Raw genomic sequence first — 19,297 nt, 5'->3', positions numbered from 1 at the left:
CGCCGAAGCATCGAAACCCTCCCCACACAGCGACATCCTACTGGGTCGAGGGTGATACTCCGGCAAATATATACGGAGAATAAACCCCAGCGGCGGCGTGATTCCATCGAGCAACCCCGCCACTCACTCGCCGTAATGGCGATTCGATCGATCTCTCTCTCTCTCTCTCTCGCTCTCTAGATACCTCCTGTTCTTGGCTCCCGCTCTCTCTCTCTCTCGCTCTCGCTGCGTATCCTCTCCCACTGGGGAGAGAGAGAGCTGCTCCCACGCGAGCCTGTTATAGGTATGTACTATTATATACTGTAGCCTAAAATACCTATCGACGATCCATCGGAAGGGTGGGGTGATGGTGGTGCGGTTACCGACAACGAAGCGTGACGCGGCTTGACGGGGTGCCGAGAATCGGATTCGGCAAGGACACGCGAGAATAGCAGGACGATTAATGGAAATCCTTGCGCGATTGCCGATTCTATGGGCGTTGATCTTGTCGGAAGGAAGGATTGGAGGAACGAATAATATATTCTTCTACGATTAATGATATTATATAATATTTTTGAAATATATAATTTAAGTTTCTTATGAAGTTGTTATAAGAAGAAATAGGTTAGAATTATTTATTCGCTTCGAAGGTTTTTTTTACCAATTAACGATCAAAATAAAATTTTCTTTCGATTCCTCAATATCAAAAGAAAATAAAAAATTCGTTTTAAAGATAAATTTAATATTGGAAATCTGTCCGATCTTAATAAATTGAAATCTTTCTAAGAGATGTTCCCGGGAAAGTCGTAAATCGATCGAAGCACACGGGCAATGATAATTTCGACTCTCGCGAGGAAAATAAGATAAGATAGGAGGCGGAAGGGCGACGTTTCGCGCGTTTCGAAAATTTTACGGCCTCCACCACCGCATAGCAACGCATAGGGTTTTCTGGAAATGGAATCTATCTCCAACGTTTTACGTTCTCGCAGGACGAGATCATCAAAAGATCCTTTCTTTCCGCGGGGAGGGTTTATTCAAATGGAGACGTTTCCACGCCGACTAAATCGCGTTTTACGATCGCGCGCCTATCCGGCCGATTCTGTTCTGACGGTGCGCGACAAATGGCCCGATGAAATCTTCTGTCCAGCCTTTACTACAAGTTTAGACGTGATCTAATCTCGGGCTTTCGCCGCTCGAACGAGACTCCCCTAAAATATTGGCCGCTCAGGCGTCGCCCCAATATCGGGACACATTGTTTTCGTGGAAAAGAAAAAAAAAAAGTTGCATCCATTGTTCTTTACGTTCGATTCTTGTAATCCATTGTAACGAACAATATCTCTGTTAAATACTATTCTACTATCGACAAATGATTCGTCAAATATATATTTGAAATTAATTATATTTTTGTACAGAAAGATGATTGTATAGAAGATTTTTGTATAGATTAATTATATTTTTGTATAGAAATAATTTTGTATAATATCTAATTGAAATGGATCATGAAAATTAATTGGAAAGTCTAATATCTTGACTTATAAAATGATAATGTGAAGTTAAATTTTGTAAAGAAGGGATTTTAAAAAGATTCAATGATTGTAGTTAGAAGAAAGAAAAATGTGTTAAATATGTTCTAATCTAGAAATGATTCAAATATATATTTGAAATAGATTAATTATATTTTTGTATAGAAATAATTTTGTATAATATCGAATTGAAATGGATCATGAAAATTAATTGGAAAGTCTAATATCTTGACTTATAAAATGATAATGTGAAGTTAAATTTTGTGAAGGAGGGATTTTAAAAAGATTCAATGATTAGAAGAAAGGAAAATCTGTTAAATATATTCTAATCCAGAAATGATTTAAATATATATTTGAAATGGATTAATTATATTTTTGTATAGAAATAATTTTGAATAATTTGAAAGACTGATATCTTGACTTATAAATGATAATGTGAAATTAAAATTAAATACATTCTAATCCATAAATATATATTTGTCTAGTATCTTGAAATGGATCATAAAAATTAATTGAAAGTTTGATATCTTGACTGAAGTAAATGATAATGTAAAATTAAATTTTGTAAAGGAATTCTAATTTTAAGATTCTATAATTTCAGTTAGAAGAAAGAAAAGAAAATCTGTTAAATATATTTTAATGCACAAATGATTCAAATATATATTTAAAATGAAAATTAATATCTATCTTTAGGAAAATCTAATATCTATCTTGATTTATAAAATGAAATTAAAATTAAATACATTCTAATCCATAAATATATATTTGTCTATCTTGAAATGGATCATGAAAATTAATTGAAAAGTCTGATATCTTGACTTGTAAATGATAATGTAAAATTAAATTTTGTAAAGGAATTCTAATTCTAAGATTCTATAATTTTAGTTAGCAGAAAGAAAGCAAAATCTATTAAATAAATTATAATTCAATGATTATAATGATTCAAATATATATTTGTCTAGTATCTTAAAATGAATCATGAAAATTAATTGGAAAATCTAATATATATCTTAATTTATAAAATGATAATGTGAAAATAAATTTTGTAAAGGAGAGATTCTAGTTAGATTGTAATTAAAAGAAAGAAAGAAAAATCTGTTAAATACATTCCAATCCACAAATGATTCAAATATATATTTATCTAGTTGAAATGGATCATGAAAATTATTTATATTTTTGTATACAAATAATTTTGTATAATTGAAAAGTCTGATATCTTGTGACTTGTAAATGATAATGTGAAATTAAAATTAAATACATTCTAATCCACAAATATATATTTGTCTAATATCTTGAAATGGATAATGAAAATTAATTGGAAAGTCTGATATCTTGATTTGTAAATAGTAATATAAAATTAAATTTTGTAGGAAAGGAATTCTAATTCTAAAATTCTATAATTTTAGTTAGAAGAAAGAAAATCTGTTAAATATTCTAAAACATTCTAATCCACAAATGATTCAAATATATATTTGGATCATGAAGATTAATTAATTTTTGTATACAAATAATTTTGAAAGTCTAATATCTTGCCTCATAAATGATAATGATTGTAGATTTGAAGAAAGAGAGGATTATTTGTATAGCTTTTAAGAAATATGGAAATGGCAAAGGTGGACTATCAATCATTTATAACAATTGACAAAAGCAAGTTAAGTTCAGAAACTTAATATTGCTAGTCTTTCCACGTATCACACTTTGTTCATCATGAATGTATAATATATTATACAAAATCATATGCAATCATATAGAATATAAAAAGTTAACAAATCACTTTAAAATATTCTACAAAAAAGATAACATAACTCAACTGTCATTATTCTACTATTCAATATTTACTTGATCATTCATCTTTGAATAATTGTGACAAAAGCAACAAGAGAAACCTAACCTAACCCAACGTTATTAACAACAATTAACTTCAAACGTACAAATAAAAACATAGAAATCTAAATTTCCGATACTCGACACCTTTTTTAGGAAAAAAAAAAAAGTCCCCATTCTTTTCTTTTCCTAAATCACGAACAATCTCGATCGATCCATCGACCCATCCAGAGAAGGGGATGATGTATCTGGTGGGGAGAGGTAAAAAGAAAGAAAAAAAAAAAGGCGGCTGATTTTACAGACGAGCTACCAAGGGCAACGACGGCCGCCTTTCCCTTGTCCAAGGGAGTTTAATAGAGGGTGAAACGTCCTCGAACTTGGAGACGGGGCCCGCCGCTTCCCTCCTGCGCCCCTCCCCTCCCCCCGTCCACGCGGTCATCGCCAATCTCGGACGTGGATTGCAGCGACGACGTACGGGGAGGAAAGGATTCCGGATTCCGAACAATCTTCTCTCCCGTGTTCCACCAACGACAACAGCCACCGCACGATCCTAATCAACCTCCTCTTTCTTATTTTCCCTCCCTCCTCCCTGGATTTTAATTCATCCCTCCGATGTTTGGAGAATTTATCGAAATCGCTTTATTCGTGTTCTTCTTCTCGAAGGTATAAAATAGAAAAATTATAGTTTAAATTATACGTCCAAATTAAAGTATAATTACGATAATGATTAAATTGAAGAAAATAAATTTCTATTCGAATGAAACTAAATTTTGCAAAATTCTATAAAAATTAGTTTAAATGTTATTGACGAGAAATAATAATGTTCAAATTAAAATATAATTACGATAATGATTAAATTGAAGAAAATAAATTTCTACTCGAATGAAACTAAATTTTGCAAAATTTTATAAAAATTATAGTTTAAATATTATTGACTGAATTAAAATATAATTACGATAATGATTAAATTGAAGAAAATAAATTTCTATTCGAATGAAACTAAATTTTGCAAAATTCTATAAAAATTATAGTTTAAATATTATTGACCGAATTAAAATATAATTACGATAATGATTAAATCGAAGAAAATAATATGTATCGTATTTCTACTCGAAACTAAATTTTACAAAATTCTATAAAAATTATAATTTAAATATTATTGACGAGAAATATATAATTAATTAAGACGTTCAAATTAAAGTATAATTACGATAATAATTAAATTGAAAAATTTCTATTCAAATGAAACTAAATTTTGCAAAATTTTATAAAAATTATATTTAAATATTATTTATCAAATTAAAATATAATTACGATAATGATTAAATTGAAGAAAATAATATGTATCGTATTTTTACTCGAAACTAAATTTTGCAAAATTCTATAAAATTATAATTATAATTTAAATATTATTGACGAGAAATATATAATTAATTAACACATTCAAATTAAAATATAATTACGATAATGATTAAATTGAAGAAAATAAATTTCTATTCGAATGAAACTAAATTTTGCAAAATTTTATAAAAATTAGTTTAAATGTTATTGACGAGAAATAATAATGTTCAAATTAAAATATAATTACGATAATGATTAAATTGAAAAAAATAAATTTCTATTCGAATGAAACTAAATTTTGCAAAATTTTATAAAAATTAGTTAATATTAGTTAAATATTATTGATCAAATTAAAGTATAATTACGATAATGATTAAATTGAAGAAAATAAATTTCTATTCGAATGAAACTAAATTTTGCAAAATTTTATAAAAATTAGTTTAAATATTATTGACGAGAAATAATACGTTCAAATTAAAATATAATTACGATAATGATTAAATTGAAGAAAATAAATTTCTACTCGAATGAAATTAAATTTTGCAAAATTTTATAAAAATTATAGTTTAAATATTATCGACCAAATTAAAATATAATTACGATAATATTATTAAATTGAAGAAAATAATATGTATCGTATTTCTACTCGAAACTAAATTTTACAAAATTCTATAAAAATTATAATTTAAGTATTATTGACGAGAAATATATAATTAATTAACACATTCAAATTAAAATATAATTACGATAATGATTAAATTGAAGAAAATAAATTTCTATTCGAATGAAATTAAATTTTGCAAAATTCTATAAAAATTAATTTAAATATTATTGACGAGAAATAATAATGTCCAAATTAAAATATAATTACGATAATGATTAAATTGAAAAATTTCCATTCGAATGAAATTAAATTTTGCAAAATTCTATAAAAATTATAATTTAAGTATTATTGACCAAATTAAAGTATAATTACGATAATGATTAAATCGAAGAAAATAATACATATCGTATTTCTATTCGAATGAAACTAAATTTTGCAAAAAAATTCTATATAAATTATAGTTTAAATATTATCGACCAAATTAAAGTATAATTACGATAATGATTAAATCGAAGAAAATAATACGTATGGTATTTCTACTCGAATGGGACTAAATTTTGGAAAATTCTATCCGTAAATCAACGGCAGAGGGAAGGAAAAGTTGGGCGGCTCGGCCCGAAACTGTATCGACGGGCGCGGTTGAAAAAATCGCTTACGAAATGGCGGCCGGCCCCTCTTCCTTCTTTGTCGAGAGGCACAGTTGATATAAAGTTGCGCGAGAGGGCACACACCGGTTGGAAACGTAACGACACAACTCGTTCCGCGAATAGCCGGGGGAGTTAGAAATTGACAGGCGGCCGGCCTCCCCCTCTCTCTCTCTCTCTCTCTCTCTCTAGATTTTAATCGACGCCCCGCACAACCTCATTGATATGCGCAATTTCGACTGCCACCCACACGCGCGCCAACCCGCCGCGCAATTATCCACACGTACGTCGCGTGGACGTGTGTACGGAGGGGGAGGGGAGGGAGCGCGCCGATTTACATACTAAGTGTGGCGTTGCGTGCCAGCGGAGAATCCAACTCGGATGTATCGACGCGATCGTCGATGCAATGCAGATGCGACAACGAGCCGAGAGGCTCTTGTTACGAGGAAGGTTAGATCGAGAGGCATGTTCAAGAGTTCGCGACACGGCCTTTCGCGGGTCTTGGAGAAAGGGTAAGGGGAGAGAGAGAGAGAGAGAGAATACGGATTGCGTGGGCTCACGATCGATCGTTGGAATCGGGGGGGTTTCGAGATAAGGAGGGTATATTCGATCCGTGGACGATTTTAAATTTTCTAGTTAGAATTTAAATGTAATAAAGTATTTATACTTTTTTTTACAATTATTATATTTTCGAGATTATCTTTTCGAGAGCGAATCCACCATATTTCATTCGCGATCCTCGTAATAACCGCGAGAGTGCGCAGTTCCGTCGAATATTCCGTCGTCGAGTTGGTTGCGTTTCGTCGTTCCTTGGGAAACGGGACGAAAACGTAGGCAAATTTAGAAAGGCGAAACACGGTCGAACAGGATCGGGAAGCAAACGAGTATTATCCGGGAGAGAGAGAGAGAGAGAGTATATCGTATGCGCGATACGTATAAACGCGGAGGGGTGGAAATGGAGGAAAAGGGAGGATATCGCGTCGAATATCTCCTCTGGTAGAGGTAATAACGACGCGAAAAGGGGGGCAGAGATGAGCGCGTAATACTAGACACCGGGGCCACTCGAGCGACTCATTAGGGGCTTTGCATATGGTGGCGTCAACCTCGAAAGGTTAACCAATATTGGCAGAACGCGCGTAATTACGTCCTCCGGCCTCGTATAGAGCCGTGTATATAGCCTGCCGATAGTTACGCCCGGTCCCGGATGTGCAAACGTTTCCTACCTACCAACCAACCTACCAACCAACCGACCAACCCGCCAGCCCAACCAACCTACCTTGTGCTTGCACCACGCAACCTACCGCCGCGTCTGCTCCGCAAGCGCTGCTGCATCCGACTGGCCCGCCCCCTATCCGTGTAACTATGTACGACTGGTTCGCTAAGCGACGACTACTTCGCCACCTCTTATCTAATCCGAATCTCGCTTCTCGTCCTTGTTTCTTCTTTCTTTCGGTATTATTCTCACCACAAGGAAAGTTTAAGTTTTCGTTATTATTACTCGGAATAGTTGGTTACACGTGTCGTATTAACGGTGGAAAGATTAAGAGAAGGAGATTAGTTTAGAAAATAAGTACGTAGCGTTTTATATTCGTTATATTCGTTTCCAACGTTGAAAAGGGGCGGGGTTTAATCTTCCGCGGACTCGGCGAACCAATCATCGTAAACTTCTTCAACCGCTCTCCTCGTTTTTTGCCATCTATCATTTCCTACGATCGTCGTTGTTCGTACCCGCGAATATAAGAAAAGTTTAATAAAGAAAAAGTGCAATATAGATTCTTAACGTTTGCTAACAATCATCGTAAATTTTTCTCTACGTTTAAAAGTATATTTATTTCTCGTCGCTTGCAAAAGACAAAGGACAAGGTTTCGAAAATTCTAACCAAAGAGATTCGATTCTTTTTCTCCAATCGACTGGTCGAAACTAATTGGCCCGATCGCCGGCTTTTCCCCTCGTCTTTTCCGACGGTCGTTAAACGATCGAAATCGAGGCGACGCTTTCGAACGCCTGGCTTCCAGCTAACTCAATTCCGACCCGATGCGGAGATAACCGCTTTTTATTCGCCCGGTTAGATACAGACGTCTGCCTATGGAGACGAGAAACGCTCTCTCGCGCGAGAAAGAGCTTTTTTCCAACGCGATGGTTGGGAACAGCGACCGGTTCGCTCGATTTTTCTTCGATCTCGATCGATAAGGGAAAAAAGGAAAAATTTCTCGCGCGATCGACTTTTACTTGCTACGTAACGATCTCGAAATCAGTTTTCTTTCAAGATACACAAATTCTACGATAAATGGAATAGATATTTATATACGAAAACTTGGAATTTCGGTTTTTCCTCTGAATTTAGTTTCCCCTAGGAAGATCGGCGGCGTGATTTTTTATTCAGTGAAATAGCGGAGGAGGAGGTCGCGAAGAGAGTCGGAGAGTTAAAATGGGAAGAACAGAAGGGCGAGGGTGTCGCGGGATCCGCGTGAAAAATGGCGCTCACGAATGGGGAAAGCTTCGGAAGAGATACGTGTGCGGCTGCTCTTTTCGCATCTGCGCCTCTTTCACCGTTGCTCGATAAAAATTGTTCCGAGGAATAGATTGAAGAGGTGTATAAAGACGGGAGGAAAACATTGATCACCTGGTGTCCATTAGCGCTCTCTTCGGGGGGAAATTAATGTACCAGAGAACGAGTTAAGTGAGCTATGTATTGCTTCCCCAAGCGTGAGAACGGATCATTCAATGAAAATAAATAATATCTTTATTTGATCGAAACGTTTGAAAATGAAGAGAAATAAAAACGAGGCATAAAAATGTTTCTTTTTAATTAATTTTCCAATATCTCTATTTGAAATGAGCAGAAATAAAAATGACTCGAGTAAGGTACAAAATGTTTCTTTTAATTAATTTTATTAGAATCTTTAGATTTCTCGATTTAATTAATCGATTAGATTGATAGATAGTGGAAAAAAAAAAAAAAAGATTCGTTTCGAACTTTGTTATACAACGTTATAGATTTTTGCAGCAATTTTTTTTCCAACTTTCCTTTATAACGTTATGCCGACCGATAACATTCTATTTATTCGCGTACATTTTCCGCAAACACGATAAAAACGCGATAAAAACACGTATTATTATTGCCGGATTGGCCGCGCGGCCACTTTGTTGATGTCCACGAAAGATAAATGAAAATGTACATTTCCTGTACGTTTCTGTCCAATTTCTCGACAAATTTTCACGACTCAATTTCTCCATCCAATTTCAACATTAACACGCGTGTAAATTCGAGCAAACGTTTCAAAGATACGTATTAAAATTTAAAACCGATAAAAAGAAAGAAAGAAAACGCCGACCGAATTCATCGTCACGGAAGAAAGGATCCGAAAAGCGCATCGAGAGGATTCCCAAAGGACCTGAGAATATTTCTCATTTCCCGTAATCGGAGAACCTCGTCCTCTCGTTCGTCCGCCTCGATCGACACTCGCCCCCCCCCCACTCAACCGAAATGCAAACCGTCGTCGTAGTCGAAACAATAACGGTCCGTCACCGACCAAAGTGACGCTGAGCGAGACCGAGAGCGAGCGAGTAAGACCGAGAGCGAGCGAGAGCGAGAAAGAGCGAGACCGAGAGCGAGCGAGACCGAGAAAGAGCGAGACCGAGAAAGAGCGAGACCGAGACCGAGAGCGAGCGAGAAAGAGCGAGAAAGAGCGAGACCGAGAGCGAGAGAGATGGAAACGCGAGTAGAGACAAATAGAGCGGACGAGGGATAAAAGGGACGAGCCCGAGGAGAACGAGAGAGGTCGTATTATTAAGCAAGTAAATTAATAGAGGCTGTGGGATGGAGAGGAGGGTTGGATATATTCCACGATAAACAATGCCTACGGTTCGTTCGGAGTTTTGCACACCGAGCCGCGTTCGAACTCGTGGATCCTCGCGAGAGGTGGGGGGCAAGAGGCGGCGAGGGACAGAGACAGCGGAGAGAATCAAAACTACGAGCGAGCGAGAGAGAGAGAGAGAGTCGTGTTTGTGTGTGGACACGAGGGTTGCTAAGCAAAGTAAGTAAAGCACCTGTGGGAGCTTGGCTCGCTTTCGAGGGTGGAAGGAGGTCGCCGCGTTAGAGGTGGAAGAAGGCGGGAGAGGGGGGCGGGTGAGCAGAGCAACCGAGAGAGAGAGAGAGAGAGAGAACAGAGAGGCCTGGCGAACAGGCGAGCCAACCCCGGGAGGAAGCCAATCAATAAACTCACTCACTCGCTCTCCTACGAAGAGAGACCTACTACTGCTCTCTCCCTACGCTCGCAATGCGACTATATATACAGCCAACCTGGAAGCCTCCATTACGTACGCCCACTCGGCCTGCCTACAGCCATTTTGTAACCGTTCGCCGTGCACGGTTTCCTCTCGAATCTCCTCACCCCCCTTGCGAGAAAGAGAGAGAGAGACGGCGGAGGAATCGGAGACGACGTTCCTGTGCACACACGTTCGAAGACGACGAGAGAGAGAGAGAGAGAATCGTGGCTTTCGGCGAGATCAAAGGAATCGGGAAACGGGTCTAGCTCGATATTGAATTCCTCGTCGCGATTCTTATATATCCTTGAAAATTTTCTTCTTCTTCTAATTATATATTGTGAAATATACTTTATTCTTCTTATATTCGAGGAAATTGAAAATTTTCTCCTTCTTCTTCTTCTAATTATATATTTATAAGTTTTATCGTGAAATATACTTTATTCTTCTTACATTCGAGGAAGGAAGACATTCTTGTTCGAGACAAGAGTTCTTCTCAACCGAAAGTTATAACGAGGGCGCGAGATAAAATGTGTTTTGAAATAGTGGAGAGAGAAAAAAAAAAAGGAAAAGCGGAAAAGAAACGAGGATTTAGATTTACGAGGCAGGGAGGAGAATAATCGAGTGCCCCGTGGGGAACCAAGTGTTTCCAATTACGCCTAGCGTCGAAATCTATGTCAATGTCTCATTTTGTCAACGGCACGCGACACATGGTTTTCGAAAATAACCCTCCTCGTTCCCACGAAAGACTCTGTGTTCGGAAGATTCCGAGACCTTGCGCGCCATCTATTGGCCCGCGTTTATTGCGCGCAGGTTGCCCTTCCTTAAAGTATTCTCATAATGAAACTCTACGATCAAACTAGCATAAAGTCTTCAGCAATTTCTAAAAATATGAATATTAAATATCTAAAAGTAGAATCTTATTTTCTAAAATTATTTCTTTTATTCAGCATTATAATATAGAAAAAAAAAGGAATAATTAATAAAACCCGATACGATAAATACAAATTTGGAATCGAAAAAGGAAAGCTTTCCTTCCCCCTCCCTCTTTCCGAATAAACGAGCCGTCGGCCGAATCGAACAAAGCAACTTTCTCCCCTATAATTTTAATTCCATCCTCGATAAATAATCGTTCCGCCGTTCCGACAGATTTTGATATATCGCCGTTGTATCGCGCGAGCGAAATAAATATCCGTCGTAAATTCGGCCGTCACTTTTTCGGCCCATTATTAATCAAAACACGGATCCGAATAACGAAAATATGGAATCCGTTGAAAATACACGCGTGGAAATCACTTAACTCGGCCGATATAAGCAATATTTGCGGCTCTCTCTTTCTCTCTTTCCACTCGCCATCGATATTCCGCAGTCTCCCTACAAGATGAAGTACAAGGGTCCTCATGTTGACAGCACCCTCGTAACTCTTATCCACGAGCGGCAAGAACGAGCATCCGGTTTGCTCGTCACCCTTCTTACGGATTAATTGTCGGCCACCTTCGGTGGATGTGCGTTGTTTTGTAAATATACTTCTTCGAGCTTCTTCTCGAGGGGAATGAATAAGATTGAAATGGGAGGTAAAGAATGATTCGTAGGATCGGTTCGGAGACGAATTGAATTTGACAAATTTGTTACTCTCGTGAAAGAAACGAGATAATCTAATCTTATATCTAATCGATATTGTACGCGTAGCTTAACCTCATACGATTAATTTTTATATTAAAATCTAGAGCAATCTAACATTGATATGAAAAAAAAAAGAAGAATCTCGTTAAATTATTTTTTACACTGCTAAAAAAATTCACCTTAAAATTTATAATTCACAATTTTCTAATAATTTTTATTAGATACAGAATCTAAATATAAAACTGGAAAGATCGTTTGAAATAAACGTCAACGGGCCGCTTAAAGCTATGTACACCGGTTACATCGAGGGAAAGATATTACGGATTCGCGATAACGATAACCATTTCTGCCGGGATATGTGTAACGAGTACGAGAGATCGTGACTCTTGTTTTAATGGCGGCACCGTGAGCGGCTCCGCGAGAGAGAGAGAAACGCGACTGGTGGTTTAATCTAATGGAGCCGAGAGACCATGAAACCTGGTGATAAACTTACCCGTAGGCGGCCAGGGTTGGATCGTAGGGGTAGTAACCCGTGGCGGCAGGTTGAAGGGCGGCCGTGCCCCATGCTGCACCCATATCCGCCGTCATCCCCATTCCCGTCGTGTCCTTCAATCCGTACGGATTTCCCTGCAATCGAACAGCATAATTAATTACTCTACTCTAAGGGTTGCAAGTGTAACACGTTCGTTGGAATTATTTAAAAATAGCCTTATGCCAAGTTTTCAATTTGCACGAATTATATATAAAATATGTATTTTAAATCGTTATAAAAAGAGAGAATTATTCATATAAAAAGAGGCGAAGACACGATCCATCTTCCACACTTTTATCTATATTCCGTATATTAAGGTCAGTTGCGAGAGGCGGTTAAGACCGCAATGTAACATCTAGCATTATTGTAAACACTGAACACTATATGACAGCGCTACACCGACTTTTAAAACGATGATCGATTAAGTACAAGCGACGATGGTTACCAAGAATGAATACATTGTCTCGGGGTACCTGCACTTTCCCTTGAGCTGAAATAAATACAGTACACACCACGGTATAAAACTCGACAACGTGTACCATTTATCCGTACGATTACACGCGACGTATGCGTATGTTAACAAGAACGACACATGCACGTGAGGAACGATACCGATGGTGTTATTTTTGCCCATTGCTTCGTGACTAATTTCGCCTCGAAAACTTGAATACACGTATCTCCCTCGAACGGTCTGTATACACTCGAGCACGACACGATTTACGCGAACGGCCCGTTCGAAATAAAATCGATCGATCCATCATCTTAATCGGCGATTTCACAGCAAATTCGTTGTTGCGACGAATCAGTCAATCCATCGACGAGCGACCGACCATCCGTTAATCGAGAGACACACTCGCCAAAAGATCCCGTAACGTTGATTCGACGATATTTATTCGTTATATACGCTTGGCAGTTATCCCCACCACCGAAAATAAATTCTCGTTGGATCCAATAAGAAGCCAGAAACTTCGCATAAATTTCTTCTTCAAACGTTCAAACTCTCTATCCCGCTTCGTCTTTCGCTGTTCTAAGATAATCTGTCACTCTCTACGATTCGAGCCACGGTCTCCACGAAGAAAAAGCGAGGATCGAATTTCGCTTCTCTGCAGTTATGGATGGCTCGTGGCCAATCCCTAGCAGCAGGCTTATCGCTTCAACGCTTTTTTCGCTTCGAATTTTATGTCTCTTTCGTAGAAAATAAAGAAATTAAGATACGAAGAAGCAAAATAAACATCGCAAGTTGGAACTACTTCGTTTTCCTAGCATAAATGTTACTGAATTTTAACGCTTCTTCGCTTTAGTAATTCTTTCGAAATTAGAGAACACAAAGAGGGACGAAGGTGCCGATACAAAGCGCGTCGTAAAGAAGCCTCCTCGCGTTGGAAACGGAGAGGTAAAGGTTCACAAAAGGATCTGGAAGAGAGAGAGAAAAAAAAAAGAATAGAAAGCGACGTTTCAGCGAGAAGAAGCACGAAAGGGACGGTGGCGGCGCGTTCGGTGGCTAATGGTAGCACAATGGGATATTATTAGAGCGAAGGTTTAAAGGCATTTGGCGCCAGGGAATTCCGTGTTACACAGAGATCGGTGTCGACTCATTCGACCAGCTTCCACCGACTCTTATTTCCTCTTCGTAGCTACTACTTTTTTTCTTCTTAATATGCAAAAAAAAAAAAAAAAGAAACGGAAGAGAGGAAAGAGGGAAAAAGTACGCAATATTTGTCCCCCTGTTGCTAACCCTCGATATCCTTTCTACGGGAGGTGATTTTAATGGTGAACCGCGGGTGGTCCAGCGTCGACGCCTCGAACTATTGTTACCGAGCATGGAACGGTCGCAAACCGATTATACGAACGACCGTACATTACGCAGCAATAAATATACGTATAAGAATTTTCTAAATCCCATTAAGACTCTCTTTTGATATTTAGTTTTCAATAAAAAAATTCTGATCGTGATACGAACGTATAATTGTTTATTTTTAAATCGAATTAAAAACTTACAATACTTACAAATCAAAAATAGTAGAATTTTACAAATTTTCTATATTTAACTTAACTTTGATATTTTCCAAATCAGAGAACAATATTAAAAATTAATATTTTTAAAGATGGACGAACTCGTGGGTATTTCTTATAATTATTCGACCGATAGAAATTGATATTCTATTCGCAAAAATTATAGAGACGGTATCTTTCCAGGTGTTTGTTCAGCGTGTGTCACGACATATTGTGTGGAGAATAATATCGTGACCGAATATCGAAGATTCACGCTTGCAGATACGTATATATTATCGATAGATCGAGTTTTAGAAGCTGGCGTGCAGTTTAGAATGTACGTGACGAGAATTTATTAAATAGTGAATGAGACACGTATCAATTCGATTAATGTTAGATTTCAGACCAAATAAACGGGAATGGTATTTAGTTTTTTTTTATTGTCCATGATTTTATCCTGATATGGCGATCGTGTTGCGCTCGAATAAAGGGTGAGAATGATTCACGGGAAAAATTGTCGGGATACGACTTTTACATGCATGTTTGTACACTATTGAAGGAACAGTCTCAAAAAAATTTAATATTCGACGTCATGCGATTATTTCTGTTTCTGCTGATAAAATAAATGAAAATATAAAGATTCGTGTCATTACAAGAAAGTAAAAGTTATAAAATTTATCACGAAAAATAAATAACACGTGATTTTGAATTGATTAATAATAATGAATAAAAATTCCTCCTACAAATATGAGCTTTCTGGAAAAAAAAAGAATTCAATTCTGAAATTTAAAATTTGGAATTAAAATTTGTATCGCAAATACCAAAAAATATCTAAAAATAAACTGTAGAGAAATCTTTTTTTTTTAACAAAGTGAAACGATATATGAAAAAAAAAGAAGAATTTTATGTATGGAAGACGTTTTAATGAAAATGGAAAAATTTCAAGCAAGAAATCTTTTTATATGAAAAAAATATCTCATTTTTTCTAGAAACTTTAATTACACATAATAATAAAGAAGTATTAAAATTTCTATTAAAAATTACTAATTCAAATGCTGCTGTTTTAAGCGGAATACATGGACCGACAAAAAACCGTGTACACACATTTATGCAACATATGCGAATATGGTCGAAAATTCATCCGACAAGAGAGCATTAATGCCAAGTTGGTCGTTTCGCGGAGTTCGAAGTCTGGGTCAGCGACGAAAGACAACCGGCGGAAAAGTTGGCTGAATACAAAGAGGGGACACGAACGACGTGACACGAGGCCCACAAAGTTAAAAAGTTCGAGGTTCGTCTAGCAGTTGTCTGACGATAATTTAATTAACAGTCTGAGGGGTATGGCGCGCCGAAGGGGAAAGGAGGGTATTTAGTATCGATGTGAAACGATGATGAAGCCGTAGAGACGCGCGGGACAACAGTTTTCAGAAGCTTCCATCGTCCGCGAGTAAATGCTCATTTCGCGAGATTAAAACTCCTATATACTATTTATTTTTAAGCTCTTTTGCTTCTTGCTAGCCAGAGAAGAATTGAACAATTTTATACATATAAAATTTCTTTCTCCACCCGTATCAACAATTATAGGTTAAAATATTTATCGAGCATTCTTTAAAATTTGTGGGTAGATCATGAATTTCAAGAATACACAGTTTTATTTATTACACGCTCGAGTTTTTATCGCGAGACTCCCCCCTTGAAGTCGGTGAAGCGAGTAATTTCACGGTGAAACAGTACGTCATAAATTTCCTCAAGTACTCGGGCTTTCAATCCCTCTTCGTCTTTTCGCTACCTGTCATTCTCTAACGCTTGCCAATAAAGATAAGCTAAAGATCAAATTTCATTTCGTTACGAGTTTCTAACGAACGAATACTCTTTCTCTACCTAGAAAGATCTAAAAATATAATTTTGTTAGGAAAAATAACACACGTGCAGTTTTTCTTCAATCGACTCGAAAAATTAAAAATTAACTTTTAAATATTTCGATACATTTCAAAGGATAAAAGAACGATTTTAAACAAGGAGAATAGTATTATGTACTTTCCATTCGGGACACAGTGTGGGCAAACGCTAGTCCCGTTTCTTTTCTTTTTTTTATTTATTCCAGGAGAGCTTCTTTCTTCGTTGAACGAAGACCACCATGCTCGCCCTAAAAAGGCCGCTTTTTATTAGTTCCTTTATCGCTCTCTCCGCTCTCGCGCCACCCACTTCATTCAATGCTAATCCGATTCTTATTATATTATAATGCTCGTCGAAACGACGTCGCGCCGCTTGAACCGTTGGAAGCGCGTGCTTAACGATCGTCGTTCCCTCTTTCCATCGAAATAGACAAAGAAGGAAGGGAGTACAGGAGTAACGGTGAACGGTGGGGGCAGAAACAGGTTGAAAGGAGGAAATTTCGCGCCGCCATCGGATCGCGTCGACGTTGCAGTTTGCCGATGACCTTATTCGAGTCCCCTCATTATGTAAGAATTTCATGTCTCGGGCTTGTATGTATCGAGCATCGCTTAGATAATCGTTGAGCGGATTTCAACTCGGCATTTGAACTGAAACTGAAGGCCTTTATTTGACTTCCTCCTTCTTGAGGGCTCGAGGGCTTCTTCTGTGAGACGATCAAAAGAAAAATCGTTTTAAAGAGAAATAATTCATTCCTGATCAAGTGGAAAATATAAAGCGAGAGGGAATGATGAAACACCTGCGAACGCGAAATTTGAGAGAGAGAGAGACAAAAGTTGTTTCTTTATCGGGACGTTTTATTCCATTTTGTAGCCAATATACAATATATATCCGAGCAAGGCGATAAGATTACGTTATATTCGATATACGTTACTAATAACTTCACCCTCTCAGATAAGATTAGTTTATGCGGCGAGCAACAACTATTTCCACGCGATAACGCAAACTTTATTACCGATTCTGGTATTGGCGGGGCCGTATTTTCACGCCATCATTGCTTCTCGCTTGCCCGCTTTATCACACGCACAGCACAGAGGTGTAAAGAAAAATGTTCCGCGAGTTTATGGACGTCCTCTTAATATGGACTTGCAAATCGATGCTAACTTACCTTACGCGCGATATACGAGATATATCGCTCCTCTGAAAAGGATATCGCGTTTGCGGAGCGGGAAAGAATTAAAGATGGATGCGATAAAAAAATTTCCTAAATGTTACCACGATGATTATATCGGCTAATTTATACTATATATAGTTGAAGCTGAATTGAATTAAAAAAAATTCCTAAATATTATTACAGATATATATATATATCTTACGAATGAATCTTACGGTTGCACTTTAATAAACGATTCATCCTTTACAACGAGGTTAAACGAGGTTAAACGAGACGTTAAGGAGGGGGGGGTTCGTGAAAATTCTCAAAATTCCTGATGGCCCTTCCCGCTTATGACATTCCACCGGTTGGTTGTCAAGACGCACGAGCGGCGGGAGGCTGGTGAACGATCTCGTCGCGTGCACGAAATTGCACGACGCCGCTGAAATTCCACGAAGAGCTGCTGGCTGACCAAGCCGGGCGCAAAGGCCGCGGGGCTAGCGAGCTGCAATTTATTGCGGATAAAGGTGCAAAGCTATGACGTTTGACGCATCGTCTCGCGACAAATGGCATTCCTCGAGCGTCGATCGGTCAAGCCCGACTAATAACGCCAACTACTGGATAGGGGGACGGGACGCGTAGAATTTTTCGCGCGTCCCCCGATATAACAGACGATTGTGCTGGGTCTCGGGGATAGATCGGTCTATCCAGATAAAATCAATTTTATTACATGTCATTTACTTGACATTATATTCGTATATAGATATACGAATAAATAATTTCGTATCGATCTAATTTAAGGCATATAATAAAATTAAGCGTTGAACGGTGTTTTATTAGATCGATAACTAGAGATTCCAGTATATATTGGCAAACCATTTCCATTCAAGTATCAGATATATATATATATGTTTGAAAACTGGTCAAGTATATCGAATAACTCTAATCAAAAGCATCGATATCCTGGCAATCAAACTGGAAATATAATATAATATAACGCGAGATCGTAAGAAATCGTGTTTCGATTCGTCATTAAACGTCACCGTATGAGTTACCACTAGTCGATGCCACTATTCATCATTACTGCTACTCGATACCTCATAGCCTCGCCCCCCCTCTACCCCCACTCGCCGCACGCTCATAAGAGGCGGAGTGGGGAGAGAGCCGCCCGGTGGTGGGGAGGTTAACCTTGAGCAACTAATTTCAACGAGCCTGCTCCGCCGCTGTACCTAATATTCTCTTTCTCCAGCATTATTCTTTCTCTGTCGATCATCTTGAATCAATTTCGAACTGTTTCTCGTCTAGCTGATGAAGGATTGTTGCAAGGAGGTTCCAATAACGAATAGAAGGGAAATAAAGATCGGCGGGAAACAGTGGAGTGTGTATGTTTATATTATTTACACGGATATGCGTTTACATACATTAGAGGCGAGCCCGTGGCGCGAAACACGCGTTTCACGGAGCCAAGAACCGTGTAGGCACATTGTATCGCATGCGAGCCGCGCGTAACTGCCAATTATAAGAGCGTAAACGGTCCGCGATTAAGAGTGCTACGTGTGTTACGCTTATCAATGAGCCGTAAAGTAACGCATTTCGCGATATCGCGGATCGGAATGCCGCGGCTCTTTCCGTCCGCCAGACATGCGACCGGGGCAGATTCGAGCGGATGCAACCGTTTCCCCCCTCCCCCCTCTCCAAGGAGAGAGAGAACGGGGCAAGCTTTCGATATTTCCATTTATTCCAACGATCGCGTGGGATCACACGACAACAGTTGGTACGGAGATAAGGATGAAATATTCTTTCCACCCATTGGAACGCGTAAATCTCTCCATTTATAATGTGGTCCGCGGCGAAAGTGAAATTTCGAGCGGATAACCGAGTTTGGAGAAATTGCTGGAATTTTTTTTCTTCCTTTTTTTTTT

The 19,297-nt window shown here is 37.9% G+C and overlaps 1 protein-coding gene across 4 annotated transcripts in view; it reads right to left on the bottom strand.

Moving 5' to 3' along the window:
* The window catches only part of LOC412840 (homeobox protein caupolican), an 89,994-nt gene that overhangs the window by 21,349 nt on the left and 49,348 nt on the right, over window positions 1-19,297 (bottom strand). For 3 of the 4 annotated variants that reach the window (XM_396292.7, XM_006558938.3, XM_026443652.1), the window contains one exon: window positions 12,299-12,432. In XM_396292.7, coding sequence (XP_396292.3) covers window positions 12,299-12,432 — 134 coding nt within the window. Of the gene's footprint in view, window positions 1-12,298; window positions 12,433-12,782; window positions 14,041-19,297 lie in introns of those variants that run through there. The other variant, XM_026443651.1, reaches the window with a different exon arrangement.

This window comes from Apis mellifera, linkage group LG11, assembly GCF_003254395.2.
Source record: "Apis mellifera strain DH4 linkage group LG11, Amel_HAv3.1, whole genome shotgun sequence".
Classification (NCBI taxonomy): Eukaryota; Metazoa; Arthropoda; class Insecta; order Hymenoptera; family Apidae; genus Apis; species Apis mellifera.
Note: the sequence above shows the minus strand (reverse complement) of the source record. Positions and strands in the feature narration are given on the sequence as shown.